The sequence below is a fragment of the Temnothorax nylanderi genome, unplaced genomic scaffold (genome assembly GCF_030848795.1).
Source record: "Temnothorax nylanderi isolate EJ_2023f unplaced genomic scaffold, tnyl_v1.0 TNYL_tig0398_pilon, whole genome shotgun sequence".
Taxonomy (NCBI): Eukaryota; Metazoa; Arthropoda; class Insecta; order Hymenoptera; family Formicidae; genus Temnothorax; species Temnothorax nylanderi.
Window position 1 is genome coordinate 134,979 of NW_027249460.1, and position 25,747 is coordinate 160,725.

General features: G+C 39.7%; 3 protein-coding genes across 10 annotated transcripts; all 3 read right to left on the reverse strand.

The window, feature by feature from the left end:
- Window positions 1–11,383: 11,383 nt before the first annotated feature.
- On the reverse strand, window positions 11,384–25,693 carry LOC139782243 (uncharacterized). Of its 8 annotated transcripts, none has more exons than XM_071721212.1 (10): window positions 25,596–25,693; window positions 25,056–25,164; window positions 17,916–17,929; window positions 17,049–17,246; window positions 16,356–16,480; window positions 14,866–15,250; window positions 14,265–14,647; window positions 13,097–13,322; window positions 12,751–12,867; window positions 11,384–12,244 (listed from the first exon to the last, which is right to left on the reverse strand). In XM_071721212.1, exons 4-10 carry the CDS (start codon window positions 17,239–17,241, stop codon window positions 12,114–12,116), a joined length of 1,560 nt encoding a protein of 519 aa, XP_071577313.1. In that variant the 5' UTR covers window positions 17,242–17,246; window positions 17,916–17,929; window positions 25,056–25,164; window positions 25,596–25,693; the 3' UTR covers window positions 11,384–12,113. The 8 variants fall into 8 exon arrangements, with proteins under 8 accessions (XP_071577313.1, XP_071577314.1, XP_071577310.1 ...); XM_071721213.1 differs by having other exon boundaries at window positions 25,056–25,136; window positions 25,471–25,677; XM_071721209.1 differs by having other exon boundaries at window positions 25,471–25,677.
- Window positions 18,578–19,624, reverse strand: LOC139782247 (uncharacterized). Its single transcript, XM_071721219.1, has one exon. It carries the CDS (start codon window positions 19,622–19,624, stop codon window positions 18,578–18,580), a length of 1,047 nt encoding a protein of 348 aa, XP_071577320.1.
- On the reverse strand, window positions 20,372–23,830 carry LOC139782248 (uncharacterized). Its single transcript, XM_071721220.1, has one exon. The coding sequence runs from the start codon at window positions 23,828–23,830 to the stop codon at window positions 20,372–20,374; it is 3,459 nt and encodes a 1,152-aa protein (XP_071577321.1).
- Window positions 25,694–25,747: the final 54 nt, after the last annotated feature.

Sequence of the window (25,747 nt, forward strand, 5' to 3'; positions counted from 1 at the left end):
CCACGGGGCGGCGGCACGGACGGGGCATCCGTAGCGAGAACCTGAAAATATAATAAATTAACCAAGTTGATTTACCAAGATACGTATACTTACCCGTGGCAGCTGATGGTCAGACATCTCGGCCGCGCGTTGATCCTGGTCGGTGGTTAGTACCTATGATCCATGGGGAGACGGCACAGACGCGCCATCCGTTGCGGGAACCTGAAATTTTAATAAATTTTAGAAGTTAGTTAACCAACGTACTGATACTTACCTGATGAAGCGGTGGTCCGCTATTTTTGTCCTGCGGTGATTTAGAGCGGCGATTGAAGTCGATGATCCGAGGATTGAGGCTGGAAGTCGTCCATCCGTGGCGGGAACCTGAAAATAAAGAAGGATTAATTAATTCGATGACGCGTCACCGATATTCGTAAAGCATAGCTAGGAATCACGTATACATACCTTCTCGGTGAACAGAGGTCAAACCGAGTGGCGACCGTTAGACGGACAGATAGCCGCGTGAATCGGGCCTAAAACGTGCCGTTCGGTTACACAGGCATATGGGTTCCTGTCGCTTCCTCCATTGTTTTGGCCCACAGATCATCTACTTCTACCAAATTCTTTGCAATTGCCGCATCCTTGAACGTCTCATAAAGAACGCCGTTGACAGTTCTAAGATCCTCAAAACATTTAGCTCCAGCCACATAAAGGAGAAGAAGACGGAGATAAAATCTCTCATTGTCTTCAATTCTTACTGTGTAAAGCCTTGTAATTACTTTACTACTTTACTACTTTGTAATTACTTTATCTACTGTAATGAGCCTTGTGCCATCTCGTGTTTGCACTTCAATTGCGGCACAGTCAAATCCTTTATGAATGTACTTATATAAGTATTTTACGCTCTTCACTGATGAGCATATTTCCAAATTGATGTGCCGATCATATTTCATGATTAAATATAGCGAATATGGTACCACCCACGATTGTCAATTTCTTTGCCTCTGACAATGTATTTTTTCCCAGTATTCCTTCGTTGATACATGGGATATCCATTCACATTAGCATTTGTTTCGTCTCGAAACTCTTTTGGGAAGCTTTTTGAGCATTTTCCATCGTCACCAGTGCAAGGATATCTCTGAGATTGGTTGCCACAAGGACCATGAATCATGTGCTTCAGAACTTTTGCATTAAGTTCTGGATATTTTTCTTCGGGGGTCCCCTTTCATGGGGCCTTAGGACCCAGGACTCTGACACGCTTGGCTCTAGAACACCGTGACCGCTGAGGCACGAAGCCCTCGGGGCACGCGCTCCGCCTAACCGAGTAAGTAAGGAAACGATGAAAGTAGTGGTATTTCACCGGCGATGTTGCCATCTCCCACTTATGCTACACCTCTCATGTCTTCTTACAGTGCCAGACTAGAGTCAAGCTCAACAGGGTCTTCTTTCCCCGCTAATTTTTCCAAGCCCGTTTCCTTGGCAGTGGTTTCGCTAGATAGTAGATAGGGACCTAAGGACAAAGTCCTCTACAGGGACGGCGCACGACGGCTAAAAAAGTTATTTAAATAACCCAAAAACATACTCAAACTATTAATGATAATCCTTCCTAACATTCAAATATAGGTAATTATATAAAAAGAGGGCAACTTTACGTATGATTTTGACCTTGACATATACTGTCAAGGTCATCGTCATGAGTAACCAATGAGTTTGACTTTAAAAAAAGTGGCGGTCACAATCCGTTCAAAAGTTATGAAGCATAGAAGTTTCTCCGTTTTCTTACAACCTACATTCTTCTTACAGCGTGTTTACATACACTGACAATGGGTAATGTGTGTATTTTGATCAGTATGGTTTAATCGTTCAAACTGAAACGTCGTGAAAATGAAATTATATCAATTTTTCCCCGTTATCGATGATCGCGAAGCGTTATTGGATTTTTTAATTCAACACAAAGTTATTTACAACTCAATTATTTGGAGAAATTGCAGTTCGTTGTTAACCATCAATTGAAAGTCATTATTATTTTTCAATATATATACTTTTCAATATACTAACCATTCTCTGCTTTAACAAAAAGCATAAACTACCTTCATTGTTCCACGTGTAACTCTAAAACAGCTATTAATTAATCGATCGAATGATATTGGTATTGTATCGTGATTTCGTATTGTACAAAACGGAAACTTTAATGCTTCATAACTTTTTAACGGATTGTAATCGCCACTTTTTTCAAAGTCAAGGTTACTCAGAACGATGACCTTGACAATATATGTCAAGATCAAGGTCATACGTGAGGTTGCCCTCTTTTTATATAATTACCCTAATATATTCAGAAATGGCTGAAATTTTTAGATGTTTCTTAATTTAATTAAAAAAACTCTATAAAATATAAAAGTGATTTACTAAACAATTTAAAAGTTATTTAAGTTTAAAGTTGATAAAATTAACATTATCCTTTATGGAGAATCGACATTTTTGCTGTAAATATAAATAAAAAAGTATTTTTAGTTGTTTGACACGCATGTAAAGTCTTCATTTTATTAATTTTTTATTTAAAGTTAATCTTTAGCAGGAATTGTACCTACCATACATTCTTAAAACTTACTTCTCTAAATATTGAACGCCTAAATTTGTCTGCTTGGACGTACAGTCGCGCAAAATTTACTGTATAATTAAAACTTACTTGTTCTTTTCTTTCGTTCCAGTTAACGTTATTTTTCTTACTATTATTCTTAGTATTATGTTCTCGTTTCTCCTATTATCACGTCTGCTTAAATCTTTATTTCTTTTTTCCGTTATGTTCTTTCTGCTGTTATTCTTTCTCTCTCGTATATTCTGTCTCTCTCGTATCTATTCTGTTTTAGAAATTAATTTTTTTAAATTTTAGATTGTTTAAAAAATAATAATTATTTATATTTAAAGTTGATAAAATTAACATTATCCCTTACGGAGAATCGTAAATATAGGCTAGGGGCGATGACGAATATACGCGCCCTGTCGCCCATTGTATTTGTGCATGCGCGTCGGGCTTTTGTAAGGGAAGGAACACTTACTTGTTATTCTCTTTCCTTCAAAATCACAATCTATCTCCTTAATAAATATTTTCTATTACAAAACTCACTGATCTATGAAAACTTTCAAGACAAGGGACCTAAGTCGTCTACAGACGATTCCGAGTCTCGACATCGAACTCGCGAAACTCATGTTCGACCGTTAGACGCCGTGCCGTCGTAAGCGGTGAGATCCCGACGACGGGCAGAGGCGCCGTACGGCAAACCGGGCTCGTGCAACGACCGGCGCGCGAAAACCGGCCGCCTAGTAGTGTGTCACATTGTTTTGAGCCTTTCGACTCACGAGACTCCTAGAGATATCATTGCCACCTTTGACTAGAGAGGATACGGCCTTAGAGGCGTTCAAGCATAATCTGAACAATTGAATATCAACCACCGAAAATCGAGATTACATATAACATATTTCATTCCAAACTGATCGACCTAACATGTAACATGTTTCATTCCAAACTGATCGACCTATGAGCGATACCCTTTGTTTCTCTTTTAATTTGTATTCCTTTATATTCATTTATATTCATATTTTATTATATTTATTTATTATTAATTTTAGTATATTTATTTATTATTAATTAAATTATAATATTTAAAATTGTACAATATATTTTTTATTTAGTATAATTATCTATATTAAATAATTGTACAATTATTATAAGATAAAAATTGTTAAATAGACATATAACTTTACAATTTTCTTTATATTCTGTCTTTCTCACAATTTATTCTTCTTATTCTTCTTATTATTCTTGTCATGATTATCATCCTTTCTACGCTTTAATTTGTTATTGGTCTCCACAACCACATTACAATTTTCTTCTTTATCATCCATTTTACTATTTTTATGGACCTCCACGACATCACAGTTACGCCCTTCATTTTCCTCTTGTCTTCTTTCAAATTCTAATGCTGCATTTATTAATAATTCATCGAGTCCGTCTTCTAGCACTGAAATTTTTTAATTATAAATACTAATCATAAGTTAAATAAAAAAGTTTATTTATAAATCTAATAATTAAGTAATGTTTTTAATTACTATTTCTAACTTCTTCCATTTCATCCATTCTGTCCATTTCGTTCTTGTATACAGGGTGATTCAAAACAACCTTTTATCCTTCAAACTACAGATTCTTGACACAATTCTAAGAAAACTTTTCCTCTTGCAAAATTGTGTCCAACGCTTACTTTCCGAGATATTAACAAAAATTGTTACCCTATTACGGGCCGAGTACAGGAGGTAGGCAGGAGCGGCGCAACTCACCGTTAGACGCGGGCGTTTACGTCGGGTGCCTGTTGCGATCAGCCGATCGATGCACACAAGTTGCGTACCAATATTTACTGCCAGCACAGAAAATCTACAGTTTATGTTACGCACACCGTAGATTTTCAGAACTGGCAATAACATTGTAAAACACATACAATGTTTACGCGAACGTTACTTCTTGTAGTAACTTACGATAATTCCTTCGCGCAAACGGGATTTTTTTTCGCGTAAACGGAATTTTGTAGTAACTTACGATAATTTACTCCGCGTAAACGAGTGAATTATCGTAAGTTACTACAGAAGTAACGCTCGCGTAAACGTAGTAGTAGTAACAGCCACAACGACGCATACGCGCACACACATGCAAGCACGTTCCGTGCCTTTAGTTCTCTCTTCTTAACTTACTCACTAACTTCACTTTCTTTACTTCACTTCAATTCACTTCACTCTCTTTACTCACATGCTAAAAAATATTCTTTTACAAATAAATACACACTGTTTACGCGAGCGTTACTTCTCTAGTAACTTGCGATAATTTCTCCACGTAACCGGGGTTCTGTAGTAACTTATGATAATTCACTTCGCGTAATGGAGTGAATTATTGTGAGTTATTACAGAAGTAATGCTCGCGTAAACGTACTCGCGTAGTTGTCGATCGCTGTGTTTACAGCAAGATGCACTGGTATCCTTTAAGTGTAGAAAGGTGTAGGAGTGCGCGCCATCTCTAGGCTCCCGACGCGTATCTTTTCGAGAAACCGATTTCACGATACACTCGGTACTAGCGGTATCGAATGTAAATTGGTGTCTGATTGGTTAATGCCTCCGAATTTTAAACACGGAATTCGCGCTTCTTACTTCGCTTCCAGAACAGATTATTATTGCAAACTCGGAGAGAATGTTCCTCGTAATAAAATATTTGGTTGCCCTGAAAAGGGCAGATTTGTTATTTTTGGAAGAGATACTTTAATTACAGCAAATGTTCGAAGTGGCCACCGTTCATCGCAATACATGCTCTCATGCGTCTCAACAGGTTTGTCGGAATCTTCTCCATAATGTCGTCTTCGATAGCCCAAATAGCGTTGTGGAGTTTATCATTTAATTCTTCCACGTTCTCGGAAAGCTTTTTATAAATGATTTCCTTGCAGTATCCCCACAAAAAAAATCTAACGGATTGAGGTCCGGGGATCTTGCGGGCCAACGTATCGGGCCATATCGGCCCATCCAACGTCCAGGAAATTGCTGATTTAAATAATTTGTAACCACTCTTGCGTTGTGTGGACCAGCACCATCTTGTTGAAATACAATTCTTCCTCTCTCCGCCAATGGTATCTCTTCTAAAAACTCTGGCATATTGTCTGCCAAAAATTCCGCGTACGATGCACCATTTAAAATTTCAGGAAGGATAACTGGGCCTAGGATTTTCGTGCCCATTATCCCAGCCCACACATTTAATTTCCATCGAACTTGAAAATTTCTGACTCGAGTGACTCGAGGATTCTCGTCGCTGCACACATGCATATTGTGCGAGTTGAAAACTCCTTCCCGTGTAAATAGCGATTCATCGCTGAATATTACACGAGAAGGGAATTCCGGATCCTCATCTACTCTCGTCAGGAAATTTTCGCAGAATCTTCTTCTGTTTTCATAATCTCCCTCTCGTAAATCTTGCACGCTGGTGTAATGATAGTCGTGCAATTTCTCTTCTTTCAGAGTTCTCTGAACAGTCGAATACGATAAACCGAGCTCTCGAGCAATGACGCGAATACTTTTTTCGGGTTCTTGCCGGACAGCGCGAATGATTGTCTCGACATTCCGCAAATTTCTGGCATCACGATTTCTACCGGTGTCTTGTTTCTTTGGTAAGACGCTGCCAGTCTCATAAAGTCTTTGAGCCGTCGCAAGTATAACGGGAGCCGACGGATGTCTTGCTCGAGCGGGATACAACTCGGCGTATCTTCTAGCAGCAACGGCAACCTGGCCGTTGCACTCTCCGAGTGCCATCATCATGCCGTAATATTCTTCACTTGTGTATGCTGCCATGTCGTTCTGTTGTCTCTTCTTCTAATAATCGAGGGATTATTGAAGCAAGCATCGATCGTTTCATCTTATTTATACGATCTTTGCGGGGGGTCGATATCCCCTCCCGCGACCCCGCAACGAATAGCAGGTGTCGCGCGTCGCGTGGGCGCGTGTCGCGTGATTCCACTTCGAACATTTGCTGTAATTAAAGTATCTCTTCCAAAAATAACAAATCTGCCCTTTTCAGGGCAACCAAATATTTTATTACGAGGAACATTCTCTCCGAGTTTGCAATAATAATCTGTTCTGGAAGCGAAGTAAGAAGCGCGAATTCCGTGTTTAAAATTCGGAGGCATTAACCAATCAGACACCAATTTACATTCGATACCGCTAGTACCGAGTGTATCGTGAAATCGGTTTCTCGAAAAGATACGCGTCGGGAGCCTAGAGATGGCGCGCACTCCTACACCTTTCTACACTTAAAGGATACCAGTGCATCTTGCTGTAAACACAGCGATCGACAACTACGCGAGTACGTTTACGCGAGCATTACTTCTGTAATAACTCACAATAATTCACTCCATTACGCGAAGTGAATTATCATAAGTTACTACAGAACCCCGGTTACGTGGAGAAATTATCGCAAGTTACTAGAGAAGTAACGCTCGCGTAAACAGTGTGTATTTATTTGTAAAAGAATATTTTTTAGCATGTGAGTAAAGAGAGTGAAGTGAATTGAAGTGAAGTAAAGAAAGTGAAGTTAGTGAGTAAGTTAAGAAGAGAGAACTAAAGGCACGGAACGTGCTTGCATGTGTGTGCGCGTATCGTTGTGGCTGTTACTACTACTACGTTTACGCGAGCGTTACTTCTGTAGTAACTTACGATAATTCACTCGTTTACGCGGAGTAAATTATCGTAAGTTACTACAAAATTCCGTTTACGCGAAAAAAAATCCCGTTTGCGCGAAGGAATTATCGTAAGTTACTACAAGAAGTAACGTTCGCGTAAACATTGTATGTGTTTTACAATGTTATTGCCAGTTCTGAAAATCTACGGTGTGCGTAACATAAACTGTAGATTTTCTGTGCTGGCAGTAAATATTGGTACGCAACTTGTGTGCATCGATCGGCTGATCGCAACAGGCACCCGACGTAAACGCCCGCGTCTAACGGTGAGTTGCGCCGCTCCTGCCTACCTTCTGTACTCGGCCCGTAATAGGGTAACAATTTTTGTTAATATCTCGGAAAGTAAGCGTTGGACACAATTTTGCAAGAGGAAAAGTTTTCTTAGAATTGTGTCAAGAATCTGTAGTTTGAAGGATAAAAGGTTGTTTCGAATCACCCTGTATATTTGTAACGTTCTACTCTTGTTGACTGATTTTTAAATTGACATATAATATGTGAAACCAGTAATTTATCTTACATATAACATATTTTATTTAAAACTAATCGACTTATGAGCGATACCATTTGTTAATTTTTTAATTTATATTTATTTATATTTATTTTTATTTATATTTTTATTTATTTCTTTATCTATTATTATATTTATTTATTATTAATTTTATTACATTTATTTACTGTTAATTAAATTTTATTATTTAAATAATTTTTTAATTTATATTTATTTTTATTTATAGAGGAAAGACCCCGATTATGAGATACCACATCTATTTTGTGTGATTGCCGGAAGTCTATGGGCAGAATTGAAAAATATAGTAGGTCATTATGAAGGGAATTTAATAAGCTTTAAGATTCTGAAATGTAAAATTTAATTTAAATATTGATTTTTCTGAAAATTAGAAAAATGTAAAAAATAAGCTTTCAAAAAAATCGAAAAAGTGTGCTCCTAATATGAGAGACCCCGGGAAATCGCTAATAAAGTGCAAAATACATCATATTGCAATTAAAAAACTTTATTTAAAGTTTTTGAAAAACAAATGTAATGGAGAAGCATATTTGCAACAATCGTAAACCCACTTATACTCAATATTGTACCTAATCTTCCCCCTCCACCCTTCCCCCTCAAATCAAGGTCAGCACAGTCTTATAAATTCGTATAAACCTTCCCTTAACGTTAATATAGTATTTTCTCTTCTTTTATTACTATACAATAACTTTCATACTCCAGCAACCCAGGAGTACCCTGAGTATCTCATGTTACGAGCACCACGCCTTGCGGTTTCGCGATCACCAAATCTAATCTCTACAATTGATCAACTCAACATATCCCGTATTTTCCTATTAATACGACCTTACTCTATCGCTGCATGCAGAACTTATTGCCAAATATTTATTAATTATATAATAAACAAGGTTTAAAGAGTTGTCAAGTGTCAAGTGTCAAGTTGTCAAGTGTCATATCCATGGCACTTGACAACATCCAATTTCACAATTTCTTTCTCTGCAGCGACTACACGCACGATCAAACAATGAATTTTCCACTAAATAGGTTTTATCCCAAGGGTAATAAGTTCATGGTGGAACCAACAGATAGGGCCTATTAGTTTAGTAGAAACCTTGCTGTCGCATATTAGGAGCCTATCTCATAATAGGGGACTTTCCTCTATCTATTATTATAAAAAACTATCTTTATTGCTTATTCCCGCAGGGTTTGCAAGTCGTTTTTATAAGGAACGTTACCCAAACCTTTACACTACTACCCTTTCTCCTCTCACTTTAACCCTTTTGGACCAACGGCTTAACGTCTCTTTCCGAAAGACGGAGCCCAGTTTGCTCCGCACAAGAGCCTATCTTGCACGGAGGGGCGCAGCTTCGGAAAAGCATTCCATGTTTACATGGCTCTAGTGGACTCGAACCTGGTTCCTCAGATTACGAGTCTGGCGCTCTACCACTAGACCACACTGCCGCCCTCTATCTATTATTATATTTATTTATTATTAATTTTATTACATTTATTTACTATTAATTAAATTTTATTTTTTAAACAAAATTGGCCTCCATCACACATCCTTTTTTGGGTCATCTTTAGCGAGTAGAATATACTTTATAAATCGACCCCAAGCTATCGATCAAGCCTACTTAGAACTTGATCCGTTCACTCCTTATATGAGATCTCAATATCTCGAGTACTCGCAACTCGTCGCGTCGCGTAAAAGAGTCACGGTCGGTCTCGCTCCGCGTGTACTTGGCACGAGACACTACCGTGTCTCTTGATACACACATACCGACATTTTTTTAAAAGGTGATTTTTTTTACGTTTTTAAACATTCTGAACACATTGGCATAGAAAACTGAAAAAAATAGCACCGGTTTTAATAAAATACGTTCATTACTGAAAAATTAAACTCATCGTAGCCATCCCCGAAAAATTAGAAAAATTTTGAAACCGGTTTCCAAAAAATCGGGAAACGAAAAATTATACACATTATGGCAATCCCCGGAAAATTCTACCCCTACTTCATATACAATTTTTTGAGATTCGGTCCATTAACGAATAAGTAGTTCGCGGTCAGACATAAAAAAAGAATTCAGCTTGATATCTTAAAATTTGCGGAAATTAGAACAATTACGTACATTTTTTAAAACAGAAATCGGAAACAAAAAATTATACACTTTATGGCAATCCCCGGAAAATTCTACGGAAGTAGGGACTTCATATACAATTCTTTGAAAGTCGGTCAATTATTTCCTGAAAAATTGGAAAAATTTCGTTACCGGTTTCCAAAAAGATCGGTAACGAAAAATTATATACTTTATTGCAATCCCTGGGAAATTCTACCTCTACTTCATACATAATTCTTTGAGATTCGGTCAATTATAATTATTTCCGGAAAAATTGGAAAAATTTCGGAACCGGTTTCCAAAAAGATCGGTAACGAAAAATTATATACTTTATAGCACTCCCCGGGAAATTCTATCCCTACTTCATATATAATTCTTTGAAATTCAGTCCATTAACGAATGAGTAGTTCGCGGTCAGACATACATACATACATACATACAATACATACAGACGTCAGGTACTTATAATAATAGATGTTTAGACGAGGATCATCATAGAGGTAACAGCCCATTATCAAGGTTACCAATAGGTATGGTTTCCTTTTGAATATATGCATATTGTATGCTTGGGTCTCATGAAAAAACTTTTATCTGCGTGGGTTCATAGAAAATACTCACGTCTATCAAAATTGTCAGGAAGATTTATCTCTGTTTTATGTACAAGACTAAATATTCTCAAAAAATATTGTCCATCAGAGTTTACGAGACGCCCTAGATCTGTTGATATGTGCTCTAAGTTCAAAGCAACAGAATTTCGCCAATTTTTGCTTTATACAGGACCAGTTGTAATGTTTGGTATACTGGACAAACGGTTGTATAAACATTTTCTATTCTTGCATGCACCGATAAGAGTTCTAGTATCCAACTCATTGCCAAGGCGATACTTAGTTTTGCAGAACTTGCATTGCAAAAATTCTTTGATGTCCGAATTTATATGGTCCAACCTTTAATTTGTGACGATACGCGTATTCGTCACTAGCGCTACGGCCCTGACGGCCACCGAACATGTGTTCAGCGTGCGCTCCTGTGCCCGAGCGGTGGGGCAGCCCCCACCGCTCTCCCTCGGGGTATAAATAGGGGACTCGAGCCAACTCGAGTCACCAGTCCTGTCCGGCTCCTGCTCCCGACACGACCACTTTCCGAGACCGCTTAACCAGGTTGGGTGCCCCCAACCTTGTCCTCCGCCCTACTGAAAAAAATCACGTCACGAAATCACGTCATGAAATTACATCACGAAATCACGTAACAAAATTACGTAATTAATGACATAAATTAATCACGTAACGGATTGTTCCAAATCGGTACGTGATTTTAAAAATCACGTAATTTAGAAAATTACGTAACGTTTGAAAATCATGTAATTTTAAAAAATCATGATTTAATGTATAGAAAAATGGTCCATTAATTAAATTATTTTTTTAAGGATTATAATGTATTAAAATTTAAAGATGCTTTTTCGTCGTAACTTATGCATGTAAAACATGATTTAAGCAAAATAAGTGGTTCTAAATAAAGAATCAATACTGTAATAAATTATATTGTCTATAATTTTATTTTTATATTGTCTATAATTTTATTTGAGTCAACTTTTTAAGTATATAAATGAGTATATCACATATAACAATAGTTGCTTTCCATTTACATCAACTCAAATAATTCTCACTTGTGACGTCATAACTCAGTTGAATGCACGTTCTTTTTGCATGCTGACAAGTGAGATTCAACTGAGTATTTATCCACAATCGAGACCATGTGCTTTGATGAATCTAATAGACACATTAAAAATGAGGCTATAAACCGTGCGTATTATTACGCAATAGCTGCTTTGTCATCAAAATAAGCAGGTAAATACAAAATGACATATCTTACCTGAGTGTGAAATACTCACATAACTGAGTGACTCAGATCACTTGAGTGTAAATGGAAAGCAACTAATATAATAAAATAAATAGCATGTAACATAAACAATTTAGTTATACATTATGATAACATTAACTCTCGGTTGTCACACCTCTTCTTTAAACAGTTTTTAAAAGAATTTTTAGAGCATAATGCCACTCAAAAAGTTAATTCTTTATAATAAGGATACATTTTACAATGTTTAAACTTAATTCTAGAATTTTTTGTAATCTACTTAAACTGTTAGTTTTTGAACAGCATGTAGCTGTTTGAAAATTGGATGGGGTCATTTTGACCCGGTGTGACAACCGAGGGTTAAACTCATTTTAACATTGGTAACACTAAACTTAATCACTAAACTTAATCACTATCTGATGATTCATTGGATGATTCATTGGAATTTGAATCACTGCTTTGTGAAGAACGACTTTGTGAAGAGGCTGATGAATTGGGCGATGCACATTGAAGTTTTCTTTGATTTTCTCCTTCTTCTGCAAAACATTTTTAACATTATTATTATTAACGTATTTTTAATTTTTAAATAGTGACTTTTAGAATATATTGTTTTCTAATTTTTTATGTTTATTTGTTGAAAGACTGTTTTAAAAAATCTAGAATGTTTAGATCTGGAATATTAATTAAAAATGTTTATTATTTTTTATAATTATCCATGCTAAGAAATGTTTAGAAATATTAAAATTTTTTATTTAATTCAATGTCTTATATTTTAAACGCAACTATATTACAAATTATTTTTTTAAGTATTTTTTTACTGTTAAAGAGTTCTTTAACTGTGTATAAAGTAAAGAAAAAAATATTAATATTAATAGAAAAAAGTACTATACTTTAAGGATTAATTTCATTAATCCAGTTGTTTTTATAATTTTTTATGAATATATCAATTTATAAACACATATTTTCCTTTAAAAAAATACAAAAAGATATTACCTTTAAACATATAAAAATTATTTGTCTATCGTCGTTAAAAAATATTTACCTTTTATTTTTGTTTCAATAAGAAAATTGATGTAGATGCTTAAATAGCGTGTCCATTTATTTATCAGTTTCTTTTTTTCTTTTTTGTGATGCATCTCAATAAAAGCTGAATAGCATTCTAGATGAAATAGGTTTTCATTAGGCTCATTTTACCAGAGTACATTAATAGTGAGAGTGTGTGAAATCATAATTTTACTACCTAGACTTCTTACAAATTTTTAAACAGTTTTAAGTATATATTCACTATTAGAACTAATTATTCATTATACGTTCGAAAAAACTTTTAAGTGCTAAAGCAGGCCTTTCACACTTTCTACCAACGGGATTATTTTTTCTTTTATACATACTTCTTAAAACAGCCTTTTTTACTGGTGTCAGTGACTTTCTCGGGGATCGGTTTGGCAATCTATTTTTACATTTTTCTAACACTACAGCTCTATTCATCAATTTGTGCACTCCCCAAAGTGCTCGGCTCAATTGCCTAACAAATAACGAAGGTCTTCTCAACTTTTTTATTTCTTTCCATATTGTATACGGTATTGAGATACCGTATCTCAAGTGCATCATTTTAATCTAAAAAAAAAAAGAAATTGAAATTTTTATTTTAGAAAATATTTTAATGATTATCGTTATTGAATTATAAATACAGATTCAAGGTTGTTCTAATAATTTTTGTTTCCTCAAAGAAGAATCTTTGTTTTCGAAAATCTCGTATATGGACCTTTGATCACGTATAAAGCTAGGTCTAATCAACCAAATCTTAAAGAATTATATATGAAATAGGAATAGAAAAGACTAAAGAATTGCCAATATTCTAATATTTTTACCCTTACCTTTACCCTACACCTCAAGTCTAAACAATTCTCACTTTTCAAAAATTGGTGTTTGTTGACAATTTATTATTAATTATGGACAACTTTTCTAATTTTATTATATTCTTTAATCTTTTGTAATCCAGGTCACTTCCTTTATTTTTTTTCTTTTCATTGATCTTTCGTAAGTTTTTTTAGTTTTCTTTGCTTTTTTCTTTTGTTTTTTTTCTTGTTTTCAAATTACAGCAACATAATTATTAACATAAAATAGTATGGCTTCTTCATAGAGGAAGTTTTATGAGGAAAACACAATTATGAAGAAGCAATGTGCAAATTTCTAATTTGCATACTTTCAAGAAACTTGGAAGGAAATAGATCTAGTACATCAAAAACTTGCACATGTAATGATGAGGAAACAATACGCAAGTTTTTAATTTGCACATTTTTAAGTTATATTTAAGTATAAGTATATTTCTCATACTTAAATTTTAAGTTTTTAAAACTAAAAAATAAGTCATGAAAAATTGTTTTTACCAAAACCTCGATGTACAAAAACGTAAAACAGAAGCTAGTAGACGTTACGAGGAAATGCGTGACAAGATAAAAATGTTGAGTCCGTGAGTGCGAAAAGCTCACACCGCTCCATTCTCGCGAACACATTAGAAATGTCTTAAATTGAAATATTTTTTACATTTAAACTTACAGTTGTTCCGTTTACTTCGTCGTCCCAAGCAGTCATATTTTCTTTATCCGTTAGTTTAACAAATTGATCAGAATCGTAATCCAGGTCACTTCTTTTATTTTTTCCTTTTTCTTGATCTTTTGTAGGTTTTTTAGTTTTCTTTGCTTTTTTCTTTTGTTTTTTTTTCTTGCCTTTTGCTTTCGGATTGTTTGCTTTATGAGTCTTGTTTTCTGTTGAAACTTGCATACACAAGTCATCTTCTTGCAATGGAGATTGTTCATGTATTAGTTGAGAAGTACCAGGTTCACTACAAATAGTATCTTGTAAAGGAGCATTAACAGTCGTTTTACTTCTCATTTTTTTGGGGGTACTGGTTATAGGTGGTGATGCCGCACGCTTTAGGTCTGTAAAAATACATTGTCAAATATTAATAAAAATTAATGGCGTTTTCGATTTGCGACTCGACCCGACTCGGGGTCGCATCACGGACGTGGAATACATACATATCTATGTATGTATTCCACGTCCGTGATGCGACCCCGAGTCGGGTCGAGTCGCAAATCGAAAACGCCATAAGTAAATAAAGAACAATTTTGTTTCAAAAATAAATAATATTTTTTACCTTTAGGAAAGAATTGTTTCTTTGTTTTCAACGTATGAAGTTCCTCTTTAAGAAGGAATATATCAGTTTTCAAGTTGTTGTTTTCTAATTGTAATTTATTGTTTTCGTCTTTTAAATACTGAATTTCCTGTTCTACAGCAATTGGAATTTCAAACAGTTTTTCACAGGTTTTTTCAAATGCTATATTATCACGATTTAAAGTTTCCAATTTATTCTTAATTATATCGACATCGTCCATTTTAGATGTTCTATCTACAGCAGATGGAATTTTAGAAAATTTGTTTTGGTTTCTTTTAAATATTTTAGCGTCACGATTAGTAGTTTTCAATTTCTCATTGATTATATTTTCATCATCCTCTTCCGATGTCCTCTCATTATTGAATTCCTTGAAAATTCATGATTTTTAAAAAAACTTAGAGCATCATAAAACTAGTTTTATAATAAGTTTTCCATTAAAAAATAAGCATTTTAAAAAATAAATGATATTTATATTTAAAACAGAAAAAATGTTACTTTTGAAGATTGCATATAAACGTTCACATTATAATTAATTTCAGTTTATATTTATTTAAAATAAAACTTATATTTTCACACGGAGAAAATTCTTTAGCTGATGTTGCTGAACTATTAAGTAAAATCGGCTTAAAATGTCGAGCAACACTAGTTAAATAAAATTTACTTAATAGGATCTTGTTTCATATAGATCTGTAATTACCAATGGGCCAATTTATAGAATCTGTATAAAAAGTCTTATTTAAATGTAGTGGTGTAAAAAGTATAGCTTCCATATAATTAATTCTTTAATCTTCTTGAATTTACATAAAAATCTATTGTAAGAAATAAAATGTATCACTTATATTACGAGAATTTCAACTATAACTTATTATTTTTATTGTTTTTGCATGTAATATTACACATTCAAATTTCAAATTAAATTTTTTTTAAATGTTGATAAAAAGAGTAAGTTATAGTTGCAATTTATTTTATTTCTTACATTTAATTACGAGTCATAGTTAAACATTAGCGGGGCGGTAAAACAAAATGTAAACTTCGTAAGGCATGACCGTCACGTGTAGCGCCCGACTGTTCGACGGGCGCTACACGTGACGGTCATGCCTCACGAAGTTTACATTCTGTTTTACCGCCCCGCTAATGTTTAACTATGACTCGTAATTTTATAATGTTCGACACACATTGATCTATCATTAACTTGATAAGGACCCAAAATAGAGGTCAAAACGTTGTTATAATTATTAAATTAATGCGTCAGGCCGACTAATAAAAAGTTTTATATTATTTTATCACTGGCGAAAGATTATTTTTGAATTTATTTATTTACTATTAAAATTAACAATTTGGATATTATCGATTGTGTAAGTGCTATATAAATAAAATAAAAAATGAAAGTATAACAATTATAATAGTTATAATTAAAATCAGCAATTAAATATTTGTAAAACATTATCACAATAACATGATTGAAATATTACCGTTTCTTTTTGAGTTTTATTAGGCTCTGGATTTTCTTTATCTAATATTATTTGTACGGCATCACTGTAACCCAGTTTTTTAAAGACATAGCGTCGTTTGTTATGTTTCAAGTCCTCTTCATTAGCTGTAAAGAATGAAATACTAGTAAAAACCTAATAAAATTACGTCATTTACCGAAAGCATGAAACACTTACCAGGTATATTTAGTAAAAGATTAGAATGGATAATAAAATAACCCAGTGAAAACAACCTAGTCAAAATGATGTCAAAGTGACATCAAATTGATGAGGAGTATGATGTTAAAATAAGTGATCAAAATGATGGCAATATGACTGCATAACGTCCCATACCATGATGGTGATTTAAAATTAAATTATATTGAATAAGAGCATATTAAAGACAAAATATATTACATATACAATACCCAGATAGAACAGAGAAAGTAATAAACGACAGTTTTGACATTATTTTGACTAGGCCAATGACAAAATCTTCTTAACACTACAAATAGATAATAGCATGCTAAAAACTAGAATAAAGTACAATAAACAAAATAAACAAAAAAGAAAACAATTGGTTAAAAAAAGGTAGAAAGAAGAAAACCTCAAAAAATGTTATAGAAAAAAGAAAAGTGTGAACTTTATAATTTACTTAAAATTAAAATTGACTATGACAATGAATTTTGTACATACTTCCTACTTCCATAATTTGAGCTGCGACCAAACTTTCTTCCATGGTTACAGTGTTCAGCCTTTTTACAAAATATGGATCCTCATACTTATTCAAAACCACAAAATTCTTTATTCTTTCAATAGGGACAATATGGATTTTCTTGCTTTCATCATCGAAATAACGCACACTAGCAAACTTAATTTGTGAATCCATGGTTGCTTTAAAAAATTATGTTTATTACATTTTCAAAACTTGAAAAATATTTTTTAACTGTGATAAGAAAATAATTCAAATGATGTAGTATTTGCACATATTTATATTATGATTAATAATGTTGAAATTTGTAAATTATAATTAAAAACAAAAAGTTAAATGCTTTCTGCAATGTATATAAAAATAATCATATAGGTAAACTACTTTAAATAGAGATTGTTTCGTGCTCGACCGGAGATTCCGTGGAGCGCGATTTATGCCGGTACGTCGATCACGCGGGACGGCGTGATCGATCTCGTGCCACGAGACTGACAGCAGACACGTAGCAGTCAGCCTCGCGGCCCGATTACATCGAGAATATGTTCGATCTTTTACAGAGATAAATGATAACATCTATTTTGAGAACACCATTTTAATGTAAACCAAAAAAATACAACGTACAGACGGCGTCATTAATGCTTGCCTAGCTGTGTTCTGGGGATTTCTATAGTGCACGTTACATGTACTATGCCTTCAAGTGGAAGGCATTAATGACGCCGTCTGTACAAAGAGAATTTATACTTTAGCCTGCTCTGTAGTCATTTTTTTAATAACACTGCTAAATGAAAATCAAATTCTCTCCCCATTATTCAGGTAAACAAAAATAAATTTTACACAAAATATTTATTACTTACTAACTCATGTGCGCTTCTGCAATCCAACTTGTCAGTGGACCGCTCGACGTTTTCGCGGTGCGCGCCGTGGAAAGTACAAAAATGAGTACACGAAATAACAGTCAGTCCTTTTTATTAAAGTGGGTTACACTGGACTTCGCACTCGCGATTTCGCACTCGCTACATTCCTCCGTTTTCTCGACGTCGATCATGTATCGCGTGCGAGTTATGATGGCTCACTGCCGTCCCGGACGGAGCAGGCGAGGGATCGCGGCCGGAGCTTCGCGTCGAGGAATTCGGTGACGTGAGAAACGCTCGTTGGCTCCAAATCGTCTATTGGTCGCGGTGCTTGCGATCACGCGAGAAACACCTGTGCCGTTTGCTCGAAAACACACAAAAAAAGGGGGGGAGGAAACCGTCGCGATTTGGAGCCTTTCAAGCGTTCTCGAATAATGCTTGCTGTCTCGTCGAAGTTCGAGAATTTTCAGCTCGCATTTATCCAATTCTCAACATGCCGCCCGCCTCGCATTCGACGGAATGCGAAACGAACGGGGGTTGACAAGGTCGCATAGAGGAGCGTGGGAACGTCTTGGTTCAAAGCGTTATATACAATATATACATTTGAGAACTTAACCTATTTTTACAATGTCCTTAAATCTAATGAAAAACGAACGAGCTTAATTCTAACGGGATTCCGCGGTTCCCGGCGGACTGATAGACGCGGGCAACCGACAGATCTGGGTTATTGGTCGTTTTAGCTCGGAATTGGCGGTGCGTAATGTGACGACGCGAACGCGACCGTCAAGTCCGGGATGGACCTGCTGAATCCTTGCGAGTTCCCACTTTGAAGGAGGGAGTAGGTTACTCTTAAGTAAAACTAACTCGTCAACCTTCGGATTATCGTGAGATTCGGTCCATTTCACGCGCTGTTGCAATGAATGTAAATAGTCCGACGACCAAGAACGCCAGATCTGTTCGAGCATTAATTGTACGTGTTGCCATCGCGACAACCGATTCGCATTGATTTCGAGGACGGATTCCTCCGGTATGCTCGTGAGCGGTCGGCCGATAAGAAAATGACCAGGTGTCAAAGCGGTATAATCGGACGGATCGTCACTAAGTGGAGAGATCGGTCGCGAGTTCAAGCAAGCCTCTATCTTACATAAAAGCGTAACGAATTCGGAGCGAGACAGAGTGCGAGCACCAGTCACTCGCCTGAGATGGTGCTTAAAGCTCTTCACTCCAGCCTCCCAACGCCCGCCGAAATGTGGTGCCGCAGGGGGCACGAAATGCCACCGTACGCCGTCGTTAGCGAGAATTTCCTTAAGGGAGGGGTTGTTCACAAGCGCGCGGAAGCTGCGTTGGAGCTCGCGGTCAGCACCCACAAAATTCGTGCCATTATCGCTGTACATGTCCGATGGCAGTCCGCGGCGACTGACAAACCGTTGAAATGCCGCGAGGAATCCATCGGTGGAGTAATCCTCCACACTTTCGAGGTGGATCGCCTTAGTGGCGAGACAAACGAACACCGCGACGTAGTGTTTGCTCCCCTTTTGGCCGCGACCGACAACGGGGGTAATGTTCATAGGTCCGGCGTAATCTATGCCCGTGTGAGAGAACGGAGGAGCAGGATTTACTCGGGGACTCGGGAGATCACCCATTAATTGCGTAGGAGTTTTCGCGGAATGTCGAACGCATGTAACACATTTATGAATGTGAGATTTGATCATGCTTCGCGCGGAAATTAACCAATAATTTTGACGGAGACATCTAAGCGTGAGTTTAGTCCCTCCATGGAGAGAGCGTCGGTGTGCTTGATCGATCAAAAGTTCGGCAATATGATGTCGAGCAAGTATGACGGGGTGTCGCTCATTGTAACTCAGCGCGGAGTTTTCGAGCCGCCCGCCAAGCCGGATTAATTTATCTTTCCCGATAAAGGGGTGGAGAGAGCGTAAGGAACTTGATCGCGATACAGCGGCGTGAGCGTTCAAAGCCTTCAAGTCATCCGAAAAACAAGTCGCTTGTGCCGATCGAAGCCAAAAGACGGAGGCTTCGTGAATCTCCTCTGCGGTCAAGGGAGACTTGACGATCACCGAAGAGGCGACTTTATTTTTTAAGTTCCGAACGAAACGCCGAATGTACGCGGTAATACGAAGAAGTCGGATCCAGCTCGAGCAGGAGGTGGGCAGATCCCACTCAGGAGCTGAATCGACGAGATGAACGGTAGCTTTACGCGCTTCGGAAGATACCGTTTGAAAAATGTCCTTTTCAGTCGGAGTCGGGGGGATCGGCCACGAGGCCGTGGTCGAGCTAAGCCACCGGGGCCCCGACCACCATAATTCATGATTGACGAGATCGGCGGCAGTAAAGCCGCGCGACGCGCAGTCGGCAGGATTTTCCTGGGAGCGAACGTGTTGCCAACGTACGGTCGGAAGGCGCGTCTGCACCTCGGAGACGCGGTTCGCGACATAGGAATTTTAGCGGGATGGATGTTGTAGAAGCCAAGCTAATACGATTTGGGAATCAGTCCATCCAAACAAGAGAGCTCGCATCAAGCCCGTGGTGTTTCTTACCCATTCTATCAATCGAATTAATAGAACGACGGCGTTAAGTTCCAAGCGTGGAACGCTAACGGTTTTCAATGGCGCGACTTTCGTTTTGGCCGCGAGGAGGATGACTTGAATGTTAGAGGGAGAATGCACGATTCGGAGGAAAACTACCGCGGCGTAAGCGCGAGTGGAGGCGTCCGCGAAGCCGTGCAATTCAACATCGATTTTATCTTGACGCATCCCTGTCCATCGAGGAATGCGTATTTTGCTAATATTAGGCAAGTCTGAAACGTAATTGATCCACTGATGCAGAAGATCATCGGGGATGGGAGCATCCCAATCAATTTTACGGAGCCAGAGCTCCTGCATCAACATCTTGGCCGCGATGACTATCGGTGACGCCCAGCCGAGGGGGTCATACAGCTTTGCAATAAACGATAAAACGGAGCGCTTAGTATGAACTGTCACGGCGTATGGCGAAATTACGAAACGAAACGAGTCATCGCGCGGAGACCAAGACAGGCCGAGGACCTTGAGCGTGTCATCGTGGTTGATCGGATAGTCCGAGGATTCCCGTTGGTCCTCTGGAATATCCGTCAAAAGTTCGGCTGAATTCGCGGCCCATTTTCGCAGGGGGAAACATCCGCGATTCATTATGCCCACGAGTTGATTGCGCTTCTCGAGCAGAGACCGAAGGTCGTCTGCTCCGAAAAGAACATCATCGACGTAGGTCGACTCTTCGATTATATTGACCGCGTCGGGGAAGTCTTTACCTTCGTCGCGAGCTAATTGGATAAGGGAGCGCTGTGCGAGAAAAGGCGAAGGTTTTTGCCCGTAGGTCACGGTGAGTAAGCGGTAAAGCCGAATCAACAGACTGTCGGGGGGGCGCCAAAGAATTCGTTGATAGTCCGCGTCATCCCGATGCACGAGTATTTGTCGGAACATTTTAGCAATGTCAGCCATGTACACGTACCGAAAGAGTCGCCAGCGCAGGATTATCGCGGCGATGTCTTGTTGAAGTTTAGGTCCCGCCATTAGAAAATCATTGAGCGAGGTTTTGTCGGTCGATTCGCTAGAGGCATTAAACACGACGCGTAACTTGGTCGTTGTACTCGATTCGCGTAAAACAAAATGATGCGGGATGTATATCGGGGGGTAAGGGGGGCGCTCGTCCGCCCGCACCGACTCCATGTGCCCCATCGATTCGTATTCTCTTAAAAAATCGTGATACTGCGCGGCGATTTCTGGTTTCCGCGCGAGTCGGCGCTCCATATTGGAGTACAGGAAGGAAGCCTTTCGGAATGTGTCGCCGACGCGAGGGGGGCCGTTTTTGAACGGCAAACGCACAATGTAGCGTCCTTGTGAATCGCGAGAATGAGTCGTCGCAAAATGCTTCTCGCAACGTTCGTCCTCTTCGGTGAGAGGAGTTCGAGAGGGGATACGTTCGTCCTCCCAAAAACTTTGAATTAAGGAATTCGTATCCTCGCAGGATACGCAACTCAGGACAGAAGCGGACTCTCCAGCCGGGCGCGCAGGGCCGGCGGGACCGGAGAGGATCCATCCGAAAATTGTAAGCTGGCCCGTCGGAGTGCCGACCGGGCCCTGACGTAGACCGTCGAGTAGCAGAGACCCGTATAAATCCGCGCCGATTAATACATGAATCGGGTGATTACATGAGGGATCAGGATCTGCTAAAGGTAAATCGCGTAGATGTGGCCACATTGCGGCCGGCTTCTGTTGAGAGGCTGTATAAGAAGTGATTCTTTGATATACGTAACCCGAGAAGGGAAATATCGGTCCCTGTTTGTCGCAGGGCGCGAGAGCAAGATTAACTTGTGACCGCGCGACTCCATTAAATTTTTCTCCAAAACAATGTATCTTCAACGCGGCACGATGACGCCTGGTTCGCATCGTCTGACAAAGAGATTCTGATATGAAACTGTATGTCGAGCCTTGATCTAGTAGTGCACGTACTTTAAATGTGCGGCCCTCGATTGTACTTAAACTAACATACGCAGTGGCGAGAAGTACATGAGGCGGTTGTTTCACAAAATCTCGAGTAGCATGCACGTTTTGAACGAACGCTGAGGGCGCGGCCGGTGACTCGGAGGCAGCGGCGACTGACACAGCTGACGGAGCTGAGGACGGCGAATTAATCGCGGAAAGCGTACTTTTAGTACCAGTTTCCGTACCCTCGCGGTGAAGCAGCGAATGGTGAGCTTGGTGGCATTGATTGCACCGTCCTTTACTCGGACAATTGTTTGAAAAATGCTCGGTTCTCAAACAATTAAAGCAACATTTATGCTGTCGCGCGGCGAGTCGACGCTGCTCGACCGACAGACTTAGAAATTTATTACACTTTGCAAGACCGTGGTTTCCGGAACAACGGACGCATTTGACGGGCGAAACCGTATTCACCGAAGCACGAGCTCTATTACCGCGCGCACTATTTGACGCAGATTCGGATTGCGAAGGGTAATCCGCGAGACCGCGAATGCGAAGAGTCATGAAGTCATGAATCTCTTTATACGTAGGGTACGCATCCGTGTTGCCTCGTTTAAGATTCCATTCATTGCGCGTTCGCGGACTGAACTTTTGCGAGATAATATAAACTAGGAGGTCGTCCCACATATCGACCGGACGATCGAGATTCGTTAACGCGGCGAGAGATGCGGACACACTATCGCGAAGTTTTTTCAACTCGGTCACGTTCTCGTTTTTCATTTTCGGTAAGTCGGCGAACGAATGGATATGCGCGTGAATAATCGCGTTGCGGTTGTCGTATTCGTCGGTAAGAAGTAGCCACGCTGCCTCGTAGTTCGCGTCAGAAATTTGAATGTTATTAATCAACGACGCGGCCTCGCCGGAGAGGCTCGCTTTCAGATAATGTAACTTTTGCGTTCTTGTCAACGATTCACTGTTTGCTACGAGAGACTCGAAGATTCCGCGAAAATTCTCCCATTCAGCGAAAGCACCAGAAAAGTTCGGAAGCGAGATACGAGGCAGATGCAATGACACTCCGGAGTGCGCGTCGCGATAAGAAGACTCGTTACCTCGATACGGCGCGCTCGGGGCGTCGCTACTTAATTTACCGATGACCTCGTGGAGGTGGTCCGTCGCGTCGAGGTAGGCGTCCTCGGCGGCAAGAAATTCCTCGTCCTTGAAGTAGTGGGTCGACTTCTTCTCCTCCGCCGTAGCCGTCTGCAGCAGCTGGACATGGAGGGCTTGCACCTTTTCCCAGAGACCCTCCAAATTCGTCAGTCTCCCCTTCGTCTTAGGGAGAGTGACCTGAGCCTTGGGAAGCTTTTTGAAGTTAATCAGCGACCGTCGTAGCTGGTCAATCGCATTGCCTTGAGCAATGAGTAGATTTTCGAGATCCGAAGACATGTTGAGCAGATGTCTGGATCGTGTAGAAATCTTTCAGACACTTGCGTGTCAATCTTCTTGTCGAGCGAAGACGCTCGTGTGCGACTCCGCGGCGAGTAGCAGGGCGATCCTCGCGGGAGGCAGGGACGTCTGGCACGTCTCGGTGCGACTCCGCGGCGAGTAGCAGGGCGATACTCGCGGGAGGCAAGGACGTCTGGCACGTCTCGGTGTGCGACTCCGCGGCGAGTAGCAGGGCGATACTCGCGGGAGGCAGGGACGTCTGGCACGTCTCGGTGCGACTCCGCGGCGAGTAGCAGGGCGATACTCGCGGGAGGCAAGGACGTCTGGCACGTCTCGGTGTGCGACTCCGCGGCGAGTAGCAGGTACTCGCGGGAGGCAGGGACGTCTGGCACGTCTCGGTGTGCGACTCCGCGGCGAGTAGCAGGTACTCGCGGGAGGCAGGGACGTATAGCACGTCGCAAAGCAGGGCGCCGTCGGGCGGCGGATGCGTATCGCAAGGAGCACGATACGTTTGCTGGAGGTCCCGCAGGAGCCTCCGAAGCACTTCACAAAATCACAAGGCACCTATCTTTAGGAGAGCGGGTGTGGTGCGCTCAATGTTCGGAGTGAGCCACGGAGTCGAGAACGCGTAGGCGGCGAACTCCGTTTTCGAGCGAGTCGAGCGGGCGCGCCGATTCGTCAATCTCGGCGTAGCACAACGCGAGCACTTTTGAGGCGGTCGAACTGTCTATGCCGGTCTTTTATGTCGATCCGGCTCGAAGGACCATTAAATGTCAGTGGACCGCTCGACGTTTTCGCGGATTCGCGCCGTGGAAAGTACAAAAATGAGTACACGAAATAACAGTCAGTCCTTTTTATTAAAGTGGGTTACACTGGACTTCGCACTCGCGATTTCGCACTCGCTACATTCCTCCGTTTTCTCGACGTCGATCATGTATCGCGTGCGAGTTATGATGGCTCACTGCCGTCCCGGACGGAGCAGGCGAGGGATCGCGGCCGGAGCTTCGCGTCGAGGAATTCGGTGACGTGAGAAACGCTCGTTGGCTCCAAATCGTCTATTGGTCGCGGTGCTTGCGATCACGCGAGAAACACCTGTGCCGTTTGCTCGAAAACACACAAAAAAAGGGGGGGAGGAAACCGTCGCGATTTGGAGCCTTTCAAGCGTTCTCGAATAATGCTTGCTGTCTCGTCGAAGTTCGAGAATTTTCAGCTCGCATTTATCCAATTCTGCAATCCAACTTCTTTTTATTTTTTTGTAACGGCACCCGATCTCTTCTCATGGATCGATAATATAGCCAGCGACAAACTGATTAATTATCAATACACACTCGATACTATATTGAATGCTCAAGTAAACGTAATGTCGGGGTACGTTCCATTACTCGCATGATGCGCATAATACATCACTTATCCTTATTGCTCACCAAGTTAAACAAGGATAAGTGATGCATTATGCACATCATGCGAGTAACAAAACGCGCCCTAGGAATGCAAAGCCGATGCTACGCGGTAACACGAAAAACTAAAAATTTAACGGCTGGATACAACACTGCTGCGCTTAGAGGATCCTTGCAATCCTTCAAAATCGACGCGCCACGAGAGCGACTCGCAACGCAATCCAACGAAAAATAAATGTTTACTGATTTGGTCCACTAGCTATTTGTTTGTCGATCCACAAAAATCCTTATATTATTGAACCGATTAAACGAGATAGAACACGTGCTCGGCTACGCTTTTCCAGGCGGAAACGAGAAACAAAACGTACGTAATAGAGCGGACAAATGTATAAAGTGGGAACAGTTAAGCAGTTAAGTCCCAGACACACACACAATGCGAGATGCGAGGCGATATAGGCGATACCTAGCATACTAGCGACAGCGACATGCGCATGCTCTGGTAGCCGCACGCGCATGGAGC

What these genes read in the sequence shown, in the direction of transcription:
- LOC139782243 (XM_071721212.1), bottom strand. Translation starts at nt 17,241, where the DNA reads ATGGATTCACAAATTAAGTTTGCTAGTGTGCGTTATTTCGATGATGAA. An exon ending in TCAAATTATGGAAGTAGGAA is followed by an intron (nt 16,481 to 17,048) that starts GTATGTACAAAA and finishes CATTCTTTACAG; the next exon opens with CTAATGAAGAGGACTTGAAA. An exon ending in AAAAAAGGCTGTTTTAAGAA is followed by an intron (nt 12,868 to 13,096) that starts GTATGTATAAAA and finishes TATTTCATCTAG; the next exon opens with AATGCTATTCAGCTTTTATT.
- LOC139782247 (XM_071721219.1), bottom strand. Translation starts at nt 19,624, where the DNA reads ATGATCAAATCTCACATTCATAAATGTGTTACATGCGTTCGACATTCC.
- LOC139782248 (XM_071721220.1), bottom strand. Translation starts at nt 23,830, where the DNA reads ATGTCTTCGGATCTCGAAAATCTACTCATTGCTCAAGGCAATGCGATT.